The 21,784-nt window shown below is 38.2% G+C and overlaps 1 protein-coding gene across 2 annotated transcripts in view; it reads right to left on the bottom strand.

The window, feature by feature from the left end:
- CenG1A (Centaurin-gamma-1A) overlaps positions 1–21,784 on the bottom strand; it is a 462,307-nt gene that overhangs the window by 95,711 nt on the left and 344,812 nt on the right. The window contains exon 1 of one of the 2 annotated variants that reach the window (XM_065223466.1): positions 15,600–16,373. The exons of the other annotated variant lie outside the window; for it this stretch is intronic. Within the exon in view, the coding sequence (XP_065079538.1) occupies positions 15,600–15,768 (169 nt within the window). The 5' untranslated portion in view covers positions 15,769–16,373. Of the gene's footprint in view, positions 1–15,599; positions 16,374–21,784 lie in introns of those variants that run through there. 2 annotated transcript variants of the gene reach the window in all.

Below are 21,784 nucleotides of genomic sequence, written 5' to 3'. Positions count from 1 at the left end.
AAGCATTCTGAAAACTCACAAAGAAACCTGTAAAATGCAGGTCACTTTGGCATTACAAATTTTGATGTTTTCAATGCCAAAGTGACTTGCATGTTAAAGATTACTTTGTGAGGATGCTTGGGCAATTTTCATTTTTTTTTAGGAGCTTTCAAATTTCTTTCAGTGGTTCTAACCCTTTGTTGTTCATTTTATTGCCCTGAACATTATGTTTGGGTTTTCAGACCATTTTGACACCTGCAGCTTTTTTGCAGCTTTGATCGTTTCCTCTCCTAACAACCACAAAAACGGCCTACGATCTACAATTTGCATGAAACTTTACATAGTTCACATTTGCATTCGAGCTAAAATGTTGTGGAAACAAATTATTTCTTTTCATGAAAAATATGTACGGTAAAGTTTGTTGAGCAATTTTGGGTAAAAAGTTTAAAAAAAAAACTTAAGCTACAACAAATTTACAATAATTGAAAATTTAAATGAAAAGCTTATGAAAATGCTATCTTCTGTGAAATATACATGTTACACTTAAAAATTTACAAGATTAATAAAACAACAGCTTTTGGTAAAATTTATAAACATTGTAATTTTTTTTTTAGCAAAACACGATTTTGCAAGTCTATAAAATGGTTTTCTGTGCAAAATGTCACCAGAAATATGTTTATACAAAAAGTTTAAAAAATTGATCAAAAGTTGTTGAAATGTACAACTTGAAAAAATCACAGAAGATGGAATGTTTCATAGGCTTTTTAACGTAAAATGTTTAAAAAAAATTTGTGGAGGTTGCTTTTGCAATTTAAGTTTGGAGCACTTTTTTAAATGGTTTACCCAAAATAACTTAAACAAAAATATCCCTTATTACGTTGTTTTTCCTTATAATTCCACTACTATTGGAAAAGCAACGTAATAAGGTATACAATTATTCTACTAAAAGTTTCATTAATCAATTTAGATTTACACGTAGATTAAAAAAAACGTGTATATTTTTCCTAGAAATGAATTTATATTTCCTACAACTTTGATTCCGACGTCATTTTGATTCAAAATGGCCAAAACAAAGAATTACGTAAAGTTTATACAAATCGGAAAAGGTCCAGAATGAAATCATTTTTATTTGCTATTTGGTTCATAATTAGGCTGTTTCAGGAAATCAAAAACAAATGTTGTAACCCACATCAAAAGCTCTTCATGAAGGTTTTCATTAGATGAAAGAAAATTTTGTTTTATTTTTTCAAATAATATTGGAAAAAATATATAAAAATCCAAAAAAATATATCAAAAATCCAAGAAAGATAAGCAATTATAACGGATTAAAAGAAAATAAACCAACACACTCAAAGCTCTTCATGAACAAAAATATTTTCTCTCTCATCATGAAAATAAATTTACAAAATAGAAAGGTTGATTTTAGTGTTTAAAAAACACTAAAATCAACCTTTCTATTTCAAAAAAGAGAGTAAAAAAATCTGATTCTTAAAGATTTTTTGTTTTTTTTTTTTCATTTTTCTAGAAAAATTTAAACGTCATTATTAATTTCGGTCCCTCTTAAGGGGAAGCCCTGAACAAAAAAAAACGTTCTGATTTTTTCTAGCATATTGTATAGTATTGGAAAAATATATCGAAAATCTAAAAAACCATATTTTGTCAGCAAAAAAGGTTATGTTTCATTTAGATGGCAGATATGAATTTCGACTACAATCTGCCCTCTTCATCTGTGCCATTCCCACAAAACATCCGCTAATAATCCAATTTCATTACTTCATTAGGATGGCTACCAAGCCTGTGGGGGATTTTCCTTATTAGAGAGTTGTATAGATTTTTCTCCTTTACTTTACTTAAATCTTTGGTTATTATTAGTTAGGTAGGTTCCCATTATACATACCTGTGATCAGTGTTGGGAAAATATCAAAAAATCAAATCTCACCAATGCCCAAGATCACGCCTGATTTTCGTAGACAAAAATAAACAAGGAAGCACTGGGGGTGATATTACAAGCTGTAATATCGTAGCTATGAATATCAAGCTAACAAAACTCACCAGCTACAATTCTAACCAAACTATGGTGAGTTTGAGTTTCATAATTTTTGCTTTACATCCGAATGCGACCCGAGTCTACCGTCACTACTGGCAGCAGTAGCTTCGTGCCTGCCATTGGTGAAGAATAAAGAGAGATAGCAAATTATACTTTCTCTTTCTGAGAAAACGATGTGCAACGGAATCATTTTTGAGTCGAGTCAACTATCAGCTAAATGTTTGCATGTTGTGAATAGTCTCGCAATATCATAGGAGCTTGTAAAATCAATATCAAGCATAATATTCATAAATCAACGCATCCAGATTTTTTTCTTTGCTGTCAGCTTCCCGTTTAGAAGTTTGAGTCTAACGGAACTATCAACTCTATACTTTCATCATCATCAACTCTATACTATCGTATAAAATGAACACTTTAAGTTTGATATTTGTCGTTAAGCATCTTCAACTATGTAAATCGTTAACTTCACGCATGGAGTAATAATAACATAATTAGTTTAAGAAAAATCCTTGGTTTGAATCACCATTTTACGAATTCAAACAAGACAGGATTTACTTCTATGATACACGCAAATCAAATTTCTCTTACATCCAATGTAAGGTTGGATTTATTACATCCTCTGAATGTGTTTCATACAACAAATGTAATGGCAGTACTTGCAATAGACTGCGGCGTACAAGCAAGTTTTTCCGGAATGCATATTTTTGTATAAAACATCCCCGAGATGATTTTCCAGACGCAATACGTTTGGGGAAACAAACTTCGAAAAATAGGCTAATATAAAATATAACAAAATTATTTTAAAACCCTTCCGGCGACCACATTGCAAATCTGTAATATATTCTTACATTTCCCGGTGGGGTGTAGGAAATCATCTAAAATTACGCAGAATTAAGGAAAAAATCCTAGATTCCCTGAACTGTCTAAGTCCCCAGCAGATTTTTATTAAAGTTTTTAGAAAATCTTTTTATTAGGATCCCCCTGACGAAGATTACTTTTATTCCACTAAAATTTCCAAGCTGAGAATCTCTTCTTAATATTCCCTAGAAAAGTAGATTGTGTTTTCCCGGGTAGATTGCAGGCTTTAATTAAATAATATTTTCTATGTAATTTTAGGAGCAAAATTTTCCGTAGAATTCTGTCACCCTGTGAAATCAGTGAAACAGGTTTAATATAAAAATAATACTCAGAACGAGAGATCGGCCGAGAAAACAAAATGCAATTCGGCAGCAGGGGTTTGGACGTAAATTATCTAGCAACCCTGGCTAGCATTTCACATGACTTTTCTTTTCGATTCGATGTACGTGCAAAATATTAATTGAGTGCATCGCAATATTTTGCACATTTCTTGGTGCCAACAGAGATCAATTAATCAATAGAATTAGAATAATGTTTTTGATTCAGAAAGCTAGTTGAATTTGAGAAGCACACGAAAAATAAAGGTGATTGAATAACAATTTGATTACAATACTCTCAAATATGATCTAGTAAGAATAATAAATCTTTGGAATAATATCTAATTGGAATGTTCGATTGGCTCAGATTTCGACAATTCATTTGGTTCAAAACATTCTTCGCGCTCATCTCTTCCTTTGAGGACTTCTAATAAAAACAAGATCATCTCTTGCTAAATCCATCAATCCCCCAATCCCCATTGCAAGTGTCAATTTCAATCATCCACGACGCGACGTTGAAGTGATTGACCTCGCGTATCATTTTCCAGCCGACTAGTTCGGTGTTGATTCGAAATTGAAACAAATCATATTGCATAACCGACCATCACCAGCACCTCGTTGCAAATTATCTTCCTTATCAACTAACACTCACTCACACATTGCAGCGCTTAATTTATGAACCAGAAACACAACACCAACCATCCCAAGTTGAGATCGCTTTTCACTTTTCTTCACACCTTTGCGGGTGCGAACCGAAACGAAGAGGCAAAAAATCGAACCATTTTCCGATTTTCCACTTAAATTGCCCGGTCATCCATGACGACACGCAGTGGAAGACCTTCCAACGCGCCAAACATCTCCCGAACAGCAGCTCTTCCATCTGCGGCTGGTCGCATAAATTAGATTTTTGCTAAATGAACCGGAACATTTCACGTCTTTCTTCTTGGCGTCGTTGTCCGTTTTTGGTGTTGAAGAAAAGTGAATCTTTCCCACCAGATGCCCGTTGCCAATCGGTATGGATCGTAACCTTTGGAAAGAAAGTACATATCGGCTACATTTATGATGATGTCATCGAACGACTGTGCCTAGATCTGAGAAGACCAACTTAACACGGTGGTGCTGAATAAGTTATGAACATCGCCTTTCAATTCCCGAAACGCGACAGAATTCGGCGGATTCGTGTTAGGAATATTGAATTAGGTTATAGCGGATAGCGGCTTACGGGACACCACCACCGGATGATCGTTAATCGTTCGGTCGACAAAGAAATTTAGGCAAGTGTTTTCTGGAGATTTTTTTTGAAAGCGCCCGTTGATTGACCGCATTCAACCTGGTACCTAAAAGCGGGTTGTCGGTAGACCGTTAGCGGTGCCGAAAAAATTATCGAAAAGTTTGGACACGTGCGATCGAGTAGATGGGAAGGTAGGTGCGGGCCCTTATTAGAAATATAGAAAGCTTGATTTCTTGGAATGACCGGTGAATTCCACCATCTACGCTTCTAACACTCGATTTAAATGATCCCAAAAACCTGTAGTAGGTCGTCCTTTCCGATACTGCAAAGATCGATAACGGTAAAAATAGAATGCACACCGCCCTTCAATATGTGGCGACAAGACGTAGTTGTTCTGGTTGGCGAGTTTTCGTGAATCCCTTCATCACGATTCTGACCAATAACAACAACAAATTCAGTAGCAGCGTCGATCCGTAGGCTAATTCAATTAGGTATTTAGCGAATGCCAATTTCGCGGCACCAGGTAGGTTCCCGTAAGCCGATTTGCCAGTGGGGACAGCGGATCGATATACGCTCGGTTCGAGCCGAACCGACCTGCTATTTTGAAAACTCAATTTACTCCCGTCGTCATTGTTGTTGTCGTTGTCCATCACGCGCTAGCTCTCTAACTAGCAGTGAACAAGGGATGGCAGGATGTAAACAAATTAATTCAATCCCAGCTCGGTGGTGCGGTGGAGGTAAACAACCTGACCTGGTGATGTTTCGTTTAATAATTTGCTCAAATTCGAAGGTGGGAAAACGGTCAGTGGGTGTCTCAAGCTTTAATTTATCAAACTCGATTCGCATAAAGCCGATTACTCCCACATATTCTTCCGAAAGTCAACCGATTTCAGGGTGATATTCACCATTCTCCCTGTGAGCTGCTCGTGGAACAAACTCCACCCCTTTCGTTGAGTTTCGATAAGATTTCCTGCCGCTCAAAGGAAGATGCATTCTCCGAAATAAGGGGAATGTGAGCAACCCCTTTTCTTTCAATGCCGACAACGGCGAAGTCGTCAAGATCGTTGCAAGTGATACAATCTCGCCATTTTAAACTTTCTGAACGACCGCAGTTCAAGCATAGCTATTGACTTCCACATGGAGAGAGCACCGAAAATCTACGGATCGGGAAGTACCAACCCAGAAGTATACCCAATCCGTTACATAACCTCTCGAAACGCTCGGTGTGGTGTGAAGTTGTTGACTTCGATAGTGGGAAACACACAAACGGCGCAATTCTGACGTGTGGTTTGTATCCAAAACATTACCGATAAACAAACACGCGCGCACACCACACTTGAAGGCGGAAAACGAAGAGCAGCTGTTGGACCAATTTAAATGCAAATTGTACCGTACGGGGGAATTATATCCACTCAATTGCGTGCGTGCTTGGTTTCGGTTCCTCCGAAGCCATATGGAGTGCTTCCTTTCATCGAATTAAAAATTCCGTCTCCATCCGAGAAGAAACTACTCAAGAATTCACCCCCGAATCACTCCGGCCGAAGAAAACAAATTGATAAATTTGTCACGCTGGCTGATTTTGGCTACCTCACTTCAGCCTGGATCGCAGCTAACTAGGAAAAATTTGATCAATGAACCACCACAAATTGCTACTAATAAGCTGGGGGTGTGGAACTCCTATACTACTGCGACCGTTTAAATCTGCTTTCAAAATTATAATAATTCCCTAATAAGCAAGCGGCCGCTTCCGCAAAATGCTATGGACAACAACAATTGAATAACTAATAATAACCCTTTCGAGGAACACGTGATAAAAAAAACGGTCGCTTCCATGCGCTACAACAACGGAATGTGCAAAATCATAAAACCCAGCTATGCAGAGAGGGAGAAACGGGACGGAGTTGTGACGAGTGCGCGTCCGATCCGAGTGCGAGTCAGAACACATAAAATTATGAACGGTTTATGGAGACATGGCCGTGTCTGTCACTCGAGAACGACAGGGTAGTAATTAAACTGCGTGCGCCTGATGTCTGTCCGAAGCATTCAGGTGACACCGTTTAACGGGCTTGCAGAATTGGTATATCATTTCACTGAACATATTGGGGATCTATTTGCAATTCCAATTGGCATCCGGACGGTTGGACGGGATTGACAGATGGGGTAATTAGCCAATTGGCCTAGAATATAATGTTGCTAATTTATATTCAGTGATGGGCTCTGTACTGGTTGAAAATACGATCTCAGAAGCCATTTTAAAATTTCCCGATTTTCCTGGCCAATGATTCGAAAATTTCCTGGTTTTATAAATCAAGCAAACGATTGGAAAATTGTTTTACAGCCATTCCATAGCAAAACGATATAGTGGTTTTAAAAATTTCGTAATAATATTAAAATATTAGACCCGTATTTTTTGACGTAGGAATACGTCTGTGATTTCTATATGGGGGTACACTTTGTGAAAACCGAAAATGGAGCATGTAACGAAATTATGAAAGATTTTGAGCGTTAATAACTCAGCTGCCCCTGGACCAATTTCAATGATTTTATCACCAATCGATCAGAAATATTTCTACGCAACAATGACTGTTGATTTTCAACAAGAAACTATTGAAAAAGTGGTAAATGTCAAGCATGGTTCAAAAGCGTTGAAATAACTAACAAATCCACCAATTACAAACATGCATGTGCTGCTTCCCCAACACAGTCATCAGAGAATCGTTAGTACACGAAACAAGTAGAAGTGGCATTCGCCTCCGATCTTCGAGCGTGTGCAAATAGGGAGGATGCAATTGCGTAACATTTTGCACACTCATCGCCATATTCAGAGCCGCACGCCCCAACGACCACAAAAAATGCTCTCCAGAGTTGTTATCTAGTAACCAAACATGGAAGCAGAGGTGCAAGTTATTTTGATCGATTCTGTTCACCGACTTTCTGATTCGTTAATAACTCGACGGGAAACACATTCATTGATACGGTTGTTGTTCTGGATGATAGAAGAGCGTAGTAGAAATAGTGCGAAATAGGTTAGTGATGTCATGGCCATCAAAAGAGGAAATCGATTAAGAGAATTGACTTTCACCCCTCTGCTTCTAAGCCCCTTAATTCAGTCGTCGTCTTAGCAATGAAAACTAGTATCACACCGCTTTTGGTTCTTGGGTTACACTTGCTGGTTGCAATTCTGGGAATGCCTAAAAGTCCGAAATTAAGAAGGAGTTTAACGAGAAAAACTAAAAAGGGGAGGAGCTTTAGCTGGGTGGACACCGATATTCTGCGGTCTTCCATCCTGTCGCAGACACCAGTTCAACCCCTGTCCAGCAGCATACGGGCCGAGACTCTTGCGAGTGCCCAATCATTGAACCGAAGAATATGGGATTTCCGGTCCGATTTGCTGATCCAGGTGCCTACACGTCATCATCAAGATTTTAAGCCTATACTACCATCGGTCCTTTTCAGGGCCAGCAAGATTTTCCGAAAGAGTTGAATTTCTGAACATGTCCCAACTAAAAATCATATCAAAACATTCTTTTCAGGGCAATCATAGTCACACACTTAGAAATAACTAACTTTACACGTGACGGAATCCATCTTTGACATAAAGGAAGAGACGTAAGCAAACATGTCATGTAAAATTAAGTGCTCCGAGACTCAAAAGTTCGTTACTCGCCAAAAAGTACGTTTGATTGAACTGAATTTCGCGTCTATTATGACACAATTTTATGTCAAATTTGACGCTCGTATAAGTCAGTCTCAGAGCACTTAAATTTACATGAATTTTTCTAAGTGTGCATACTAAAGAGTATAAACAGAGAGAACCCCGCTCAAATTCCTATTCCTACGCAAAACACAAGCTCCTGCTGCAGTTAACATATAACATTTAGTCCTACCTGTTATTAGGATGACCATTTCCATAGGGTAGTCGAAAAAATCGATTTTTTCGACAATTTTTTCAAAAATTACACAAATTGTTCAACACTGGGCGATTTCAAAGATCAAAATATTAAATGAAAGATAATTAAAAATACTTTAAAAAAATATAATGATATTAAAAAATCGGGATTTACTATTGAAAAACAATGATTGTATTTGTTTTTTTTATAGTTTTCATCGTATGTAGCCACAGAGCGCAATATGTTTTTATGTTTTCCTTGAAAATTTAGGCTTTTTAACACAACATTTTTTCGTTTTTGAGTTATATTTTTGTGAAGCTATCAAATTTTGGGTTTCCGCTCAATACTCCTATGCGCCTAGACTACCATACGTCTCCATTGAATTATAGCCACTGTTACATGGTTACGACAGTTAATTTGGCACCCTGCCAAAAGAAAATAGTGACAATGGCCACCCAATGTTTCTGGAACAGATTCCGGAGTCCCCGGAGGATGTGGTCAATCTCAAAATTAAAAAAAAAAAACCAGGCATGCGGCATATCAAAATTTTCAGAATTGTATGAACATGTCTTTAGTGACCATGCCAATTGAGTAGAGTGACAATGACCACGCAATGTCCCTGAAACAGGTTCCGAAAGTCCCAGAGGATGTGGTCAGTCTTCAATTTCTAGAAAAGATGGTCATACAGTCAGTCACGTATTAACGATAGGACAATGGCTCAGAGACATCAATCATAATATTGGAAATTCTAGTGAAAGTATCTGAAAATTCTAGACTTTCGGGGAAGTTTAATGATCTTGAAGAATTATTTAGGACTCGATCAACCAGGTGGAACCGGTTTCTTTCAGCTGTTGAAACACCCAAGTTGGTGAAGTTTGTGAACTGCATTTAGCTGAATTCTGTCATGTTTACGTTTGGTTAAGTTTCATACTAAGTTATTCCAATGAACTAACACTAAAAAATCATCTCGTGCTGTTAGTTAGTCTGAAGCTTAAAGCAGCATTAGATGATTTGAAATGGTGATTTACTCGATTTTGTTTTAATTTGGGCGCAACTTGATAAAACGGAAAAAATGCTATCCTCGACATTTTAAAAATAGTCTCAAAAGATGCACTTACCATGTGCTGTCATAACATTGCTCAGATTAATCATAAAGTGCCATAAACAGTTTTATAATCGAAGCTAGTAAAAGATGAACTTTTTCTTCAAATTTAAATACATGAACTTTAAAGCAGTGTTGGGAAAATCTCACCAAAGAACAAGATCACGCTCGATTTTCGTAGACAAAAATCATCCCGCAAACAACTGCGGTTGATATTGAAAGCTGTGATATCGCAGTTCGGAATATCAAGCCTACAAAACTCACCAAACTGTGGTGAGAATGAGTTTCATGTTTTTTGCTTTACACCCGAACGCATCCGAAACTTCCACAACGACTGGCAGCAGTCACTTCGTGTCTGCCATCGGTGAAGTGGAAAAAAAGAGACAACATTATTATACCTCTTCTTTCTAAGAAAAAAAAACGAGGTTCAACGGAATCATTTTTGGGTCAATTCAACTCTCAGCTTCACGTTGTGAATAGTCTCGCAGTTTCAAAGGAGCTTGTAAAATCAATATCAAGCATGCTATTTTGCTCCAATATCACGCGTGATATTGAGCGCGTATGAGAGCGGAAAAATATCAATGATTTTGCCATCACTGCTTAAAAGTATATTGTTAGCAGACTTAGAAAATAGTTTCTTGATGCTAGGATAGCTCTTTTCATTCTAGATTCCAAACCGAAAAAGAATGATTAGAAACCCAAATTTATAATTTTGACTATATGTTTTGTATTGCTTCTGTGTGAAGTCAACGATTTACATAGTTGAAGATGCTAATTTCAAATAACAGAATAAAGTGGTAATTTTTAAACTATAGATGAGGAGATGAAAGTATAGAGTTGATAGTCCCGTTAGAGTACGGCAGTGGGAAAATTGAGTATAGAGAGTAGAAAGCGAGCAAGGACAACTTTTAAGAAACCACTGGCAGGTGGGGGGAGGGGGAATACCCCACACCATCCCTCTCCAACGGGGGAGTTTGGTAAAGAGAGATGATCAAACCGATTTGTACCTTCCTTAAAAGTTGTACTTACTCGCTTTCATCTCCTCATCTATCGTGTAAAAATTACCACTTTAGTCTGTTATTTGAAATTAGCATCTTCAACTATACAAATTTATAAAAAAAAATGCATACACAGATAAAATGTAAATACATGGTTTGAATAATCATAATTTGATTTGAATCGGAATTCTGAATTTGAATTCAGAAATATATTAATTACTAATATCTCCGAATTTTAAATAATTTAATTTTTAACACAAATGCTGCTATTTTCAGGGTCGTCTTTTTACAACTACAAATCAACTCATGTATTATGCATTTCTAGGTGTAACTAATTTGATTATGGTAAGATTTTATGTTGATACCGAACATGAATAACCAAGGGCGTATACATTGCATAGTGCAGTGCAAAATGAGCTGGTAATATTTCAAACGAAGAGAAATTTAGTTCCAGGAGTCAATTAAAGCTTTATTACTAAGTCTAAGACAACAGCAATTTGCAAAATCTTAACGTTTTGAATATTATTTGGTATTCTAAAAAAATAAAAGTCCCTTACAATTTGCTCCACAAGACTCTAGAAATCCTTTATGGAAGGCTCTTTACTTCACTCTGAAATTCTCTTAAAATTCATAACTGGGTTCGCTCTTCAGTATTCATTAATTATTCCCCTAAAATTCCCACGGAATTATTTTCAGGATTTCCTCTAAACTCCACACAGAATTCTCTTGGAGTAGTCCCGTAAATTTCATGAAATTCAGAATTCTTAAGAAACTCTTCTTTGAGTTCTCCAAAAAATGTTACAAGAATAACCTAAAAATTCTTCTGAGTATTCTTGTAAACTTTACCTCAAAATTTCCATGGAAAATTCCTTGAAACTTTCCGTAGAGCTCACTTAGATTTTTTACAGGAGTCAGTAGTTTTTTACTGGGTTTTTGAATTACTGAAAAACTCGGTTAAAATTCAAATGACCGTTATTCGTAAAGATTCGATATAATCGACAAATTTTATTTTTCTTGCTTGAACGGGATTAACAGAAGTAGGTCTGTAAATTTTTGTAACACATTTTCTCAACTTTGGATTTTTCACAGATTTTTTAATTTTTACCGAACAGTTCCGCAATTCAAAAACTCGGTAAAAATGACTGACTGGGTTAGTGTGTTCCTTTTAAATAATCCTCCGACTTTTCATCGAATTATTTTTAAAATTCTTATTGGATTCTCCTCCTTCTCTTGGAATTTTACACACGAGAGTCATGGAATTATCCTCAACATTTTGGAATCACCTTGGAATCCATCCCAGAATTCTGTTGGCTTCATGATTCTCTTGAGATTCTACTCACAACTACCTTGAAGGTCCCCTACCTGTAATCTGGAGGTCAACAAAGCTAACTTGAAAGGAATCTTCAAATATCGATTCGGGTTTCCCTAGCAATTCTTCACTTGGAATTCTCCTCTAAATTCCCTTTGAGTTCCTTTGAATCCTCATAAAATTCATCCATAAAAGTCCATAAACTTGCAAGCGACTGCAACTGTTGCAAGCCCTTATAAAAAAATATGGGTTCTTTGAAAATATTCAGTGCCCGACATCCTGAATATTTCTTTTCGTTTCAGATTCTTGGACATTTCTCCACGTCTGATTTTATTAGGTCCAGGGAAACTTTGCCACAAAATTTCCATGGAAAATTCCTTGAATAATCCTCCGAATTTTTATCGAATACATTTCATAATTCTTATTGGATTCTCCTTCTTCCCTTCGAATTCTACTCACAAGAACCTTGGAATTCTCCTCAAAATTAATTTGCTATTTTAGTCAGAACTCTCTTGGAAATCTATTTGGAATTACCTTGGAATCCATCCCAGAACTCTGTTGGGTTCAAGATTTTCTTATGATTCTACTCACAACTACCTTAAAGTTGTCCTACCTGGCATCTGGAGTTCAACAAAGCTAACTTGAAAGTAATCCTTAAATATCGCTTCAAGTTTCCTAACAATTCTTCACTTGGAATTCTCCTCTAAATTCCCTTATCCCTTTGAGTTCCTTGGAAATCCTCATCAAATTCATTCTTTAAAGTATACAAGCTGTGGGACTTTTGCAAGTCCTTATTAAAAAAATATGGGTTCTTTGAAAATAGTCAATGTCCGACATCTTTAATATTTACTTTCGTTCCAGATTCTTGAACATTTCTCCAAGTCTGATTTTTTTTAGGTTCAGGGTTTTAAAACAATTTTAAAGTTTTTTTTTAACTATGTCTTAGATAAAAAAAAATCAATTTAAGATTCAGAATGTATGCTGTTACTGAAGGTAAATCCACTATAGAATTATTATGTTCAATGAGTAAAAGCGAATAATTAAGAAGATAAAGTTGGTTGTATTACAACATACTTTGAAATTCATTGGAAAACTTTAATATATTATATTCGTATTATTAAGTATTGCTTGGTACTTGATCCGAGATACTCAAAATTCCTCTAGGAATTCCTGTTTGTTCTGGTAAAACCAAATTCCCTGAGTATTCCCGGTTTTCCAGGTTTTCAAGATAGTAGACACTGACCCTGGTCCATGAGTAGATAGGTCGATAGGTAGGGTTCAGGTGTGGAGCATTGGTACTCTGTACGGAAAACATGAACACCCTGTGTTGAAAATGTCCTTGAAATTCCTCTGAAACTCGCCTCGGAATTGATTTGGAATACGTTTAAGAATTCCTTTGGAATTATTCTCATCATTATTACATCAAATCGAATTGAAAAGGGTGAGGCTTTTGAAGAGACACGCAATACAATTCAAAGGAAAAGAGTCATAGAGTGTTCTGGAGACTATTTGACTGCAATTTTCTATGTCTTCTATGTAAGAAACTTCAAATCATTTGATTTTTTTAAATTCGCGAGCGAAAATTTATCAGTTATACTTTAGACATACATTTATTATTATTATTATTATTTATTTATGACACTTTACCACATTATTGTGTGGCATTCGTGTCAGGATAATTAATACTATAATAGACTACTCTAACTGATCAGATTTCATTGAACAAGTTACTATCCCTTAGAAATTTCAATATTGCTAGCTAGTATCATGCATAGTGATCCGTTGATTCCGCAAGATTTCCTAGTTTGTGCATATCCTCTGCATTCCACTAGTATATGGTGAACTGTTATCTGTACTCCGCAGAACCTACATACAGGTGGGGGGAGTGGTTCATCAAATGTGAATGGGTAAGCCGGGTATGTCCTATTCTAATTCGAGTTAGGACTCGTTGTTCTGAGGCGCATTTATATCAAATCAAAACTATTATTATTTCACTGTTTTATCTAGATGTTTTCAAATTTGGATTACTTCGATAAAATTTCGTCAGGTCTTTATTTCCAGCAATCTTTCAAGAATATGAGAAATCTAATAAAACTGGACATCCAATAAAATTAACAGCTATAATCACATAATTACTTGATTATTCTAAAAAACTAGTTACAGAACATTATTACTAGACTTCATGAAATAATTGGGTTGTATGAACTGGGTGAATAACAAATGTTATCAACATTTTAATAAAATCAAAGTCAATTGACTCACACTGTATTTCGTTGAAAGCAGAACCGACCACCGAGCGTGCCAGGACTGATTCTGAGTATAGTGGTTCAGTGAATTTTTTCCATTTGTTAGCAGCAGATGAGTCAGCGTTTGGTAAAGAGAACCAACCATTTGCTATCTAACTTTAAGCATAACATTAAAAGTTACATTTTGGCAGATAAACGTGAAAGTACCATGGCAATAAGCTATCACTGCGAAAATTAATCCTGATTATTTCTATGATTCATGAACGACTCTCTCGTTGATTCTTGATCTTCAACGTTCAACTTTTACCCATTGCATCGCATTTGCATTCGACAGAGAACATTTTTTCACATTCCTTCAGTTTCTCGTCTGTTTCGTGCTACGGCTGTCAGTTACTGAATCTTCGCGCGGGGTAACTTGCTTGGAACAATTTACATCTTGCTCCAAAGAAGACTCAAAGGATTTTCTACGTGTAAAGTTTTTCCAATAAATTTGAAATTTAAAGATGCATTTCATTAGAATTCTCCAATTCCATGTATATTTTTATCAAAATATGGAGAATAATTTATATTCCAATGCTACGAAGAATTTTGAGTGAGCTTCAATCCAAAATTTACACCACAAAATGCAGTCAACCAGTCACATTGGTATCACCAACCTTATTCGCTTGAGAACCACAAAACACCGGCAGGCGGGTTACAGAGCACAGTATGTGTAAACAATTGCCAAGCGCAAAAATAGCCCAGATATGCGAACCAAGCCAAGCGGACAGACAATTGATATGTTTTGCAAAGTTGCTGGGCCTGATAAGAGAGTAAGTGTGTTATCATACACAGATTGTCACACAGCACACTAACCGGCTCTATCTAGCCACGAAGTTGATTCCGCCGCCCCGAACCGAATAATCCCCAATCCATGTTCGAGATATCGTCACCATCAGCCAACAGTGCAAGAAAACAAAACTTTGCTCGCCATATAGAACATGAGCCCAATAAAGATAATGTCAAACTTCGCCGCTAAATTGCTTTAGGCAGGTACCCCGGGTTCGTCTACCTAATCGAAAGCACTGTTAAGAACAACAATTAAGATAAGGTCCATTCCGAGCAAACAACTTTTCCCATATCAGAACCCCAAACACAAACACGGGTAGACGTCCGTCAGCTCAAATGGCGCATTTCCGGCCCGATGATAGCGGAGATGAATATTTAAATTCCACCCGACGACCCGCGGATGATGCGACGAAGGCATCTGTCAACCACATGATCTCGTTAATTTCGCAACATTCCTCGCAGGAACACTGATGCTGTGAACGCATTTTGATGATGACGTCGTCATCGGTTCACCCTCACTCATTCTGTCTCGCTCCTGGTGATTAATTTGTATCAAGCTACCATTAGGGAGTGAAGCTCGCTGTCCGTCACACATGTTGGCGAGGTTTGCCATTACGTCAGAGCGCAAAGTCGCACGCGAGTGGCGAACCCCCTCTAGGGACGGATCTATTAGCGAGCCAAATGGACCTTGATGCAATGTAGGTCAAGCGGATTGATAGCACTGTGAGGCGCCCCCACCCATCTCCGATTGGTCCTATACTAGAACAGAAATGAATTGGAGGGAGTCTAATTACCCGATTTCCGCTTCTCGCGCTCCACAATCACGGTTTTCGGCCGCTTGATCCGCAGCGAGCGGCGCCGAATCGAGCGTAGGAATGCCTCCGGCATGCGGGAAAACTTGGCCGCCTCCGGTGGGGCCTTCCTCTCCGGGAGAAAGAAATTCTTCACCGCTAGCATCGTCATTTCGTCTTCGTCTTCTTCGCGTTAGTCGACGGGTAAGTCAATCAGCTGCTTCAGCTCTCCCGTATGGGGAATTTTTTTTAACGATCGTTTATTCTTGGAAACTGTACGGCAGAAGACCACAATTCTTAAGTTATCTAAATTACACTTTATTTGCACAGCAATCAAGATAACACGGAAGCAACTCCGGCCAAATTCCTGGCCTCTTCGTTTCGCATCACACACGCACTCAACATCTTCCGCATCTTCTCTTTGGTATCTCGGAAGCTTCTCCGCACTATCACTAAGGCGGAAGCACTATCACTATGCTGCGACTCTGGTTTCACTCGGTTTTAAATTATCCTTGCCATGGTGGAGATCCTTGCCATTTCACTCTGCTCCACTTTCGGTAATCAAAATTCCATTATCCTTGCCAAAAAGTCGGGCACTGCACATGGATGGTTAAAACCTTCGTTGTCTTCCTCCTGGTGAAGCACTGATAAAATCCCACACACCTCCGCCTCACTGGAGCGAAATCTCTTTGCACTCGCCAACCGAACGAACCGCGCAATTTTGTTCTACAAAACCCGTAGTGCAAAAGTTGTAAGACAACCGTACCGACTGATAGCGCACCGGATTGCACACTAATCGTACCAGCGACGCTGCCACCAGCCTTCGACGGTCGGTCGATATTCGGTAACCCCACACCACGGCACACGAACCGAACGGCACCCGAACGAAGAAGCGTGTGAAGCGAAATCGAGCACAATCGAGAAGCTCGCAGAGCCGAAGCAAACCCGATGGTTCGCTTTCGTGCCCGCGTAATTTCCCCTCCGTTGCCGAAGTTGCCCATCGCTGCACGAATCGAAAGCTTTGACCTCTTCCCAGCCACCCACCCACTCACATCCAGTCTTCCAAAGGAAAACGGGTTCTCGCCTCAATGCAGCAACGTACTACGTCATCTTCATCTCGTATAGGATTGGATGCTGTAATATGCTTTCGTTCGTTCGTTCGTTCGTTCGTTCGCTCGTTCACAAGAGGTCAAAGTGAAAGAAACTGGTTCCCCATTGAAACCTGGACGAGAGCTACGTTTTTATCGTTTATTGATTGTACCTTCTATAGCAATCCAACATGGGTTGCAGCCGAAGCGAACCAAAAGCGTATTGAATTGAATTAGGAAGTTTGTATGCTTTTCTTTTGAAGGTTCGTTCTTGTGCTTAGAATTTGAAGAACGGGAATTACCCACGCGCAGAGAGCTACGAACTTCTGCTGCTAACTGCGCCTCTTCCGCAGCGGCGGCGGCGGATGCTTTCTCATGGGCCTTTCATCTTCATCGTTTGGTTAAAAGTTGTTGGGTTGGGAAATTTTCCATACAAACAAACTCGGAAAGTACCTCACCATTCTGAAGATGGAGGAAACCACCTCCGTAGCAGCGATCAAAACAAAGTGTGAGAGGAGACACGGTGCTGTGCGTGGGTGGCTGTGGCTCCGTCCGGACGGACGACAACGGTCTCGATATGGTAATTGGATTTTGATGTTCATATCCCGAGGGAAGAGGCACTCTGACACTCAGTACCTACTGTCCGGCACGGGTTTCGTACAGCGCTTGGAGCGGTCTTCAAGGATGGAATGGGAATGGAGATAGAACTGTATCTTTTAGGTGTAGGTGTGATGACGATTGAGGAGATAAAATTGAGGATTGTTTGGAAAGTTTCAACGCCGAAGGATTAGGATGTAATCTTAATAATGTATGTGCTTTTGATAACAAAGATCTGTTTACATCTAAACGAGGACAACTTCCAGTTCATGGAACTTACTGGAGACAGTTGGATAATCTAAGTATGGAATATTTCATTTTCATTTTGCAGCGTTTGGTGGGGCAATGCGAGCGCAAGTCAATCCAAAGCCGAGGATAAAGGACGGGTAATGGCTGAATAGTCTATGCGGACCACTTGAACGCCATGGGAAAAGGAAGGGATTGAAGAGGCCGGTTATTGGAGGGTTTTGAGGAAATGACACATAGTGATGCTAAATGTAAAGAAACCGAAAATCCATCTCCCATTGATTCATCCTTTTAGGAGATGAACTAGCCTGCGGCTAAAAATCTCCTAAATAGAGAAAATTAAAAAAAAATAATTGATTCATCCCTTCACATATATACCAAATTGATATTTTAAAGCAATAATCAAAATAAACAGACAATACATGAAAAGGCTAGTTGCCAGTTGCTTTAAAGGCTAGTTGCCTCCGTAAGCGGACCCTCCGCATCCTAACTCTTCTGTTAATCCACTTAATGCTACTAGGCTGTCTAAATTTTCTTATTTAAGTTCGTTTAATGATTATGATATCTCTAGTCTAATTTAATAAATAATTGAAATCTCTAATCTACCTACCATGCTTTATTAAGTTCCTGCTAAAATTTAACGTGTTTCAAGTTGTTTTCGACTTTTATTTTTATTTAATATATATTAGTTCGTCCCAGGTGACACCTTCAAGTGACTAAAAGGCTTCACTTTGAAGTTAGTTTCCTAGCTGATTTTTAAATTACATAGGGTATATGCTTCAACTACGCTAACACGTTTCCAGTATGTCGCACCACAGAAATACGTATGGTTATGTCACAATAGAAGCACACCACAGTGGAAAACCCGAGCCATAGTTCAAACACTTATCCCAAATCAAAATGAAGCACATATAAGATTAGTTGCAATACCATGTACAAAAATGGTGTTTAACATTGTTCCCTGAGTAATACCTCAATGAAAACAACAACGAAAGCTTGTCACGCAAGTAGAAGGAGCACTGTTGGGCACTTTCTGAAATATTTCAATAGTACAATTCCCTTGCAAACCCAAATAAATCTATATGCGTAAAAATAAATAAAATAAAGGGTGATACGGTCAAAATTTGGTCAATATCAACTTGACGTATTTCTTTCAATTTTGCATTTAAAAAACCTGAACACCCCTCATTTTGAAGGTGTGTGTGTGTAGAATGTTGCTCCTATTTTGATTTTGGAATTCACTCTTCAGTTGTCAAAATGCCGTCCAAGCAAGAAGAGCAGCGTATCAAAATTTTGCTCGCGCATCGCGAAAATCCGAGCTACTCGCACGCAAAGTTGGCAAAATAGCTAAAAGTTGCCAAATCAACCGTTACAAATGTAATTAAAGTGTTTGGGCAACGTTTGTCGACAGCCAGGAAGTCTGGATCGGGGGGAAATCGAAAACCGGAAGCCGCTGAGACGACAACGAGAGTTGCCGGTAGTTTCAAGCGAAACCCTAACCTCTCTCTCCGAGATGCCGCAAATAAGCTGGGTGTATCGTCTACAACCGTGCATCGAGCCAAAAAACGAGCCGGACTATCGACTTACAAGAAGGTAGTGACTCCAAATCGCGATGATAAACAAAATACGACGGCCAAAGCGCGATCCCGGAGGCTGTACACGACGATGCTGACGAAGTTTGACTGCGTGGTAATGGACGACGAAACCTACATACGTCAAAGCCGACTACAAGCAGCTTCCGGGACAGGAGACAGGGGAAAGGTAGCAGATGTTTTCAAGCACATGAAACTGTCAAAGTTCGCAAAGAAATATCTGGTTTGGCAAGCCATCTGTACCTGTGGCTTGAAAAGCAGCATTTTCATAGCTTCCGGGACTGTCAACCAAGAAATTTACGTGAAAGAGTGTTTGAATAAACGTCTGCTGCCTTTCCTGAAGAAACACGGTTGTTCCGTACTGTTTTGGCCGGATTTGGCATCTTGCCATTACGGTAAAAAGGCCATGGAGTGGTACGCCGCCAACAACGTGCAGGTGGTTCCCAAGGACATGAACCCTCCCAACACGCCAGAGCTCCGACCAATTGAGAAATACTGGGCTATTGTCAAGCGGAACCTAAAGAAGACCAAAAAAACTGCTAAGGGCGAGCAGCAGTTCAAGGCAAACTGGCTTTCTGCGGCGAAGAAGGTGGACAAGGTGGCTGTACAAAATCTGATGGCAGGGGTCAAGCGTAAGGCCCGGCAATTCGGATTTGGAAAAGCGGAAGCCTAACTGAATATTTTTCCTGAATTTTATACTAATTGAACTTGAAAAAGAAATTTAATTTGATTTTTTAAATAAACGATTTCACCGATTTACACGCGTTTTCCCTTGACCAAATTTTGACCGTATCACCCTTTAAGAGTGATTTGCGGCAAAACTCGCCAGTATCGCACCCAATGTCAGTGCCTATACGTAAGCGTACTACAACGCGGCTTTCAAATAAAGGAGTAACAAGTGTGATACTATCACTTCAGGCTAGAACTTTGGTTCTCTTATGCAATGGTTCATCAGAGAGGGGAAGCTCAATAATCCTCATCGCATGCTCATGACGCTATTCTGTCACGGCATGAACCAATGATGCCGGACCTAAACCAACCGTCCCCAACGCTCCACTATGAAGCATAAGATTAGGCCCGCCCACCAACGTCCAGGTTAAAAAACTAGCCAAGGGGAGGGATAATCTAAGTATGGAATATCATAAGCAAAATCAAAGTGATCGAGCCAAATTTCAATTTTATTGAGATGTTAAAGCCCAACCTTTCTAAACTTGCTTTTTAAAATGGCTGCATATTTGTCCGATAAAGATGTTTTAGGCTGCATTTTGTTTATTTGTCATTCATTCTGGGCTAAAACTCATAATGATAAATAAAATTGGGCTAGGTTAATATCATTCCGAGTGGCCAATAAATTTTGATCGTAGAATTTCCGAATTTTCTCGGTTTTCCCATTTTAAACCTAAATAATTTACCGGTTATGAATGCTTTGGATTGACTTTTATTCTAATATCTACGAACACCATGACAATATTGATTTAACATGTAACCAGTTCCCGACCAAATAGGATAAAAAATAATAATTTAAGACTCGACCTTCTCCGATTTGCATGAAACTTTGCATAATAATGTGTTATAATGTGTTTGCAAAAAATCGGCCATTTTACATCTTGATTTTTTTTTTTAATGGCGTCTTTGGTCATTTTTCAACAAATTGTAGCACTTAAACGTGACTTCTGATCAAAATGAAGTATGAAAAAAATTTCTCATAAAGTATATCTTCAAAATTTACAATTTATTTTTTTAAATAAAGCTCATACAAAATGCAAACTTTAGTAGTATTTAGAAAATTGCTTTAAAAAAATACCATGTATTTTTTTTTTCAGAAAGACATTATGTTTCTGTACAATTGTCTCAGACGTCATTTTGATCAGAAGTGACGTTTTCGTGCTACAATTTTTTAAAAGAGTCTAAATCATATGGTTTACAATAGTGTGACAAAGCCTTACACCAAACACCAAAGCTTAATTGGGCTGTTAAACTTCGAAAAATATGCCGATTTTTATACATCATCTGATAGAGCTTCGTTTTCTGATCACAACGATATTTTTTATCAATCCCGTAGACATTCATCTCGATTTTTAAATCAAGATTTAAATTTTTATCGTTGACACTAAATCTATTCGTAGACAGCTCGCTCCCATACAAAATCCCACCAAGGGACGCTAAGATGGTGAGTTTTTCTAACATAATCGTACTTATCTACAATAGTTCCAGCGTACCAAAATTTAAACATTTTGGATTTCGGTTCCATTTTTAATGCAGATAACGAATACGTATTTACCTCAAAATACCCCTAAACGACCCAATTGTTTTTTTTTCATAAACTATCTAAACAAACTGAACCAACCATATACTTCTAAGATAGAGCTGGAATTAGGACGTAACAGCTTTTGTAAACAATGAATTCTCTCGAAGATTTCTCGAAAGTCATGGCTCTCCCTGACAAATTGACATCACCATCGAGTTGGGAAAGACTTTCCCTCTGCGATTTATATGTTGGTTTGTGTAAGCCTTCCTTGAATTCCTAGAAATCAACGATAAAAGTCATTGTTTACAAAAGCTATTACGCCCTAATTCCAGCTCTATCTTGACTCCTCCTTTTTTAACTTTTCGTCTTAAAACTTTTCAACAAGCTTCACAAGTGAATTCATTCCCTTCTCTGGTA

The sequence above is a fragment of the Ochlerotatus camptorhynchus genome, unplaced genomic scaffold (assembly GCF_037179485.1).
Source record: "Ochlerotatus camptorhynchus isolate MF236.1 unplaced genomic scaffold, CSIRO-AGI_Acam_v1.1 ptg000017l, whole genome shotgun sequence".
NCBI classification, from domain to species: domain Eukaryota; kingdom Metazoa; phylum Arthropoda; class Insecta; order Diptera; family Culicidae; genus Ochlerotatus; species Ochlerotatus camptorhynchus.
Note: the sequence above shows the minus strand (reverse complement) of the source record. Positions and strands in the feature narration are given on the sequence as shown.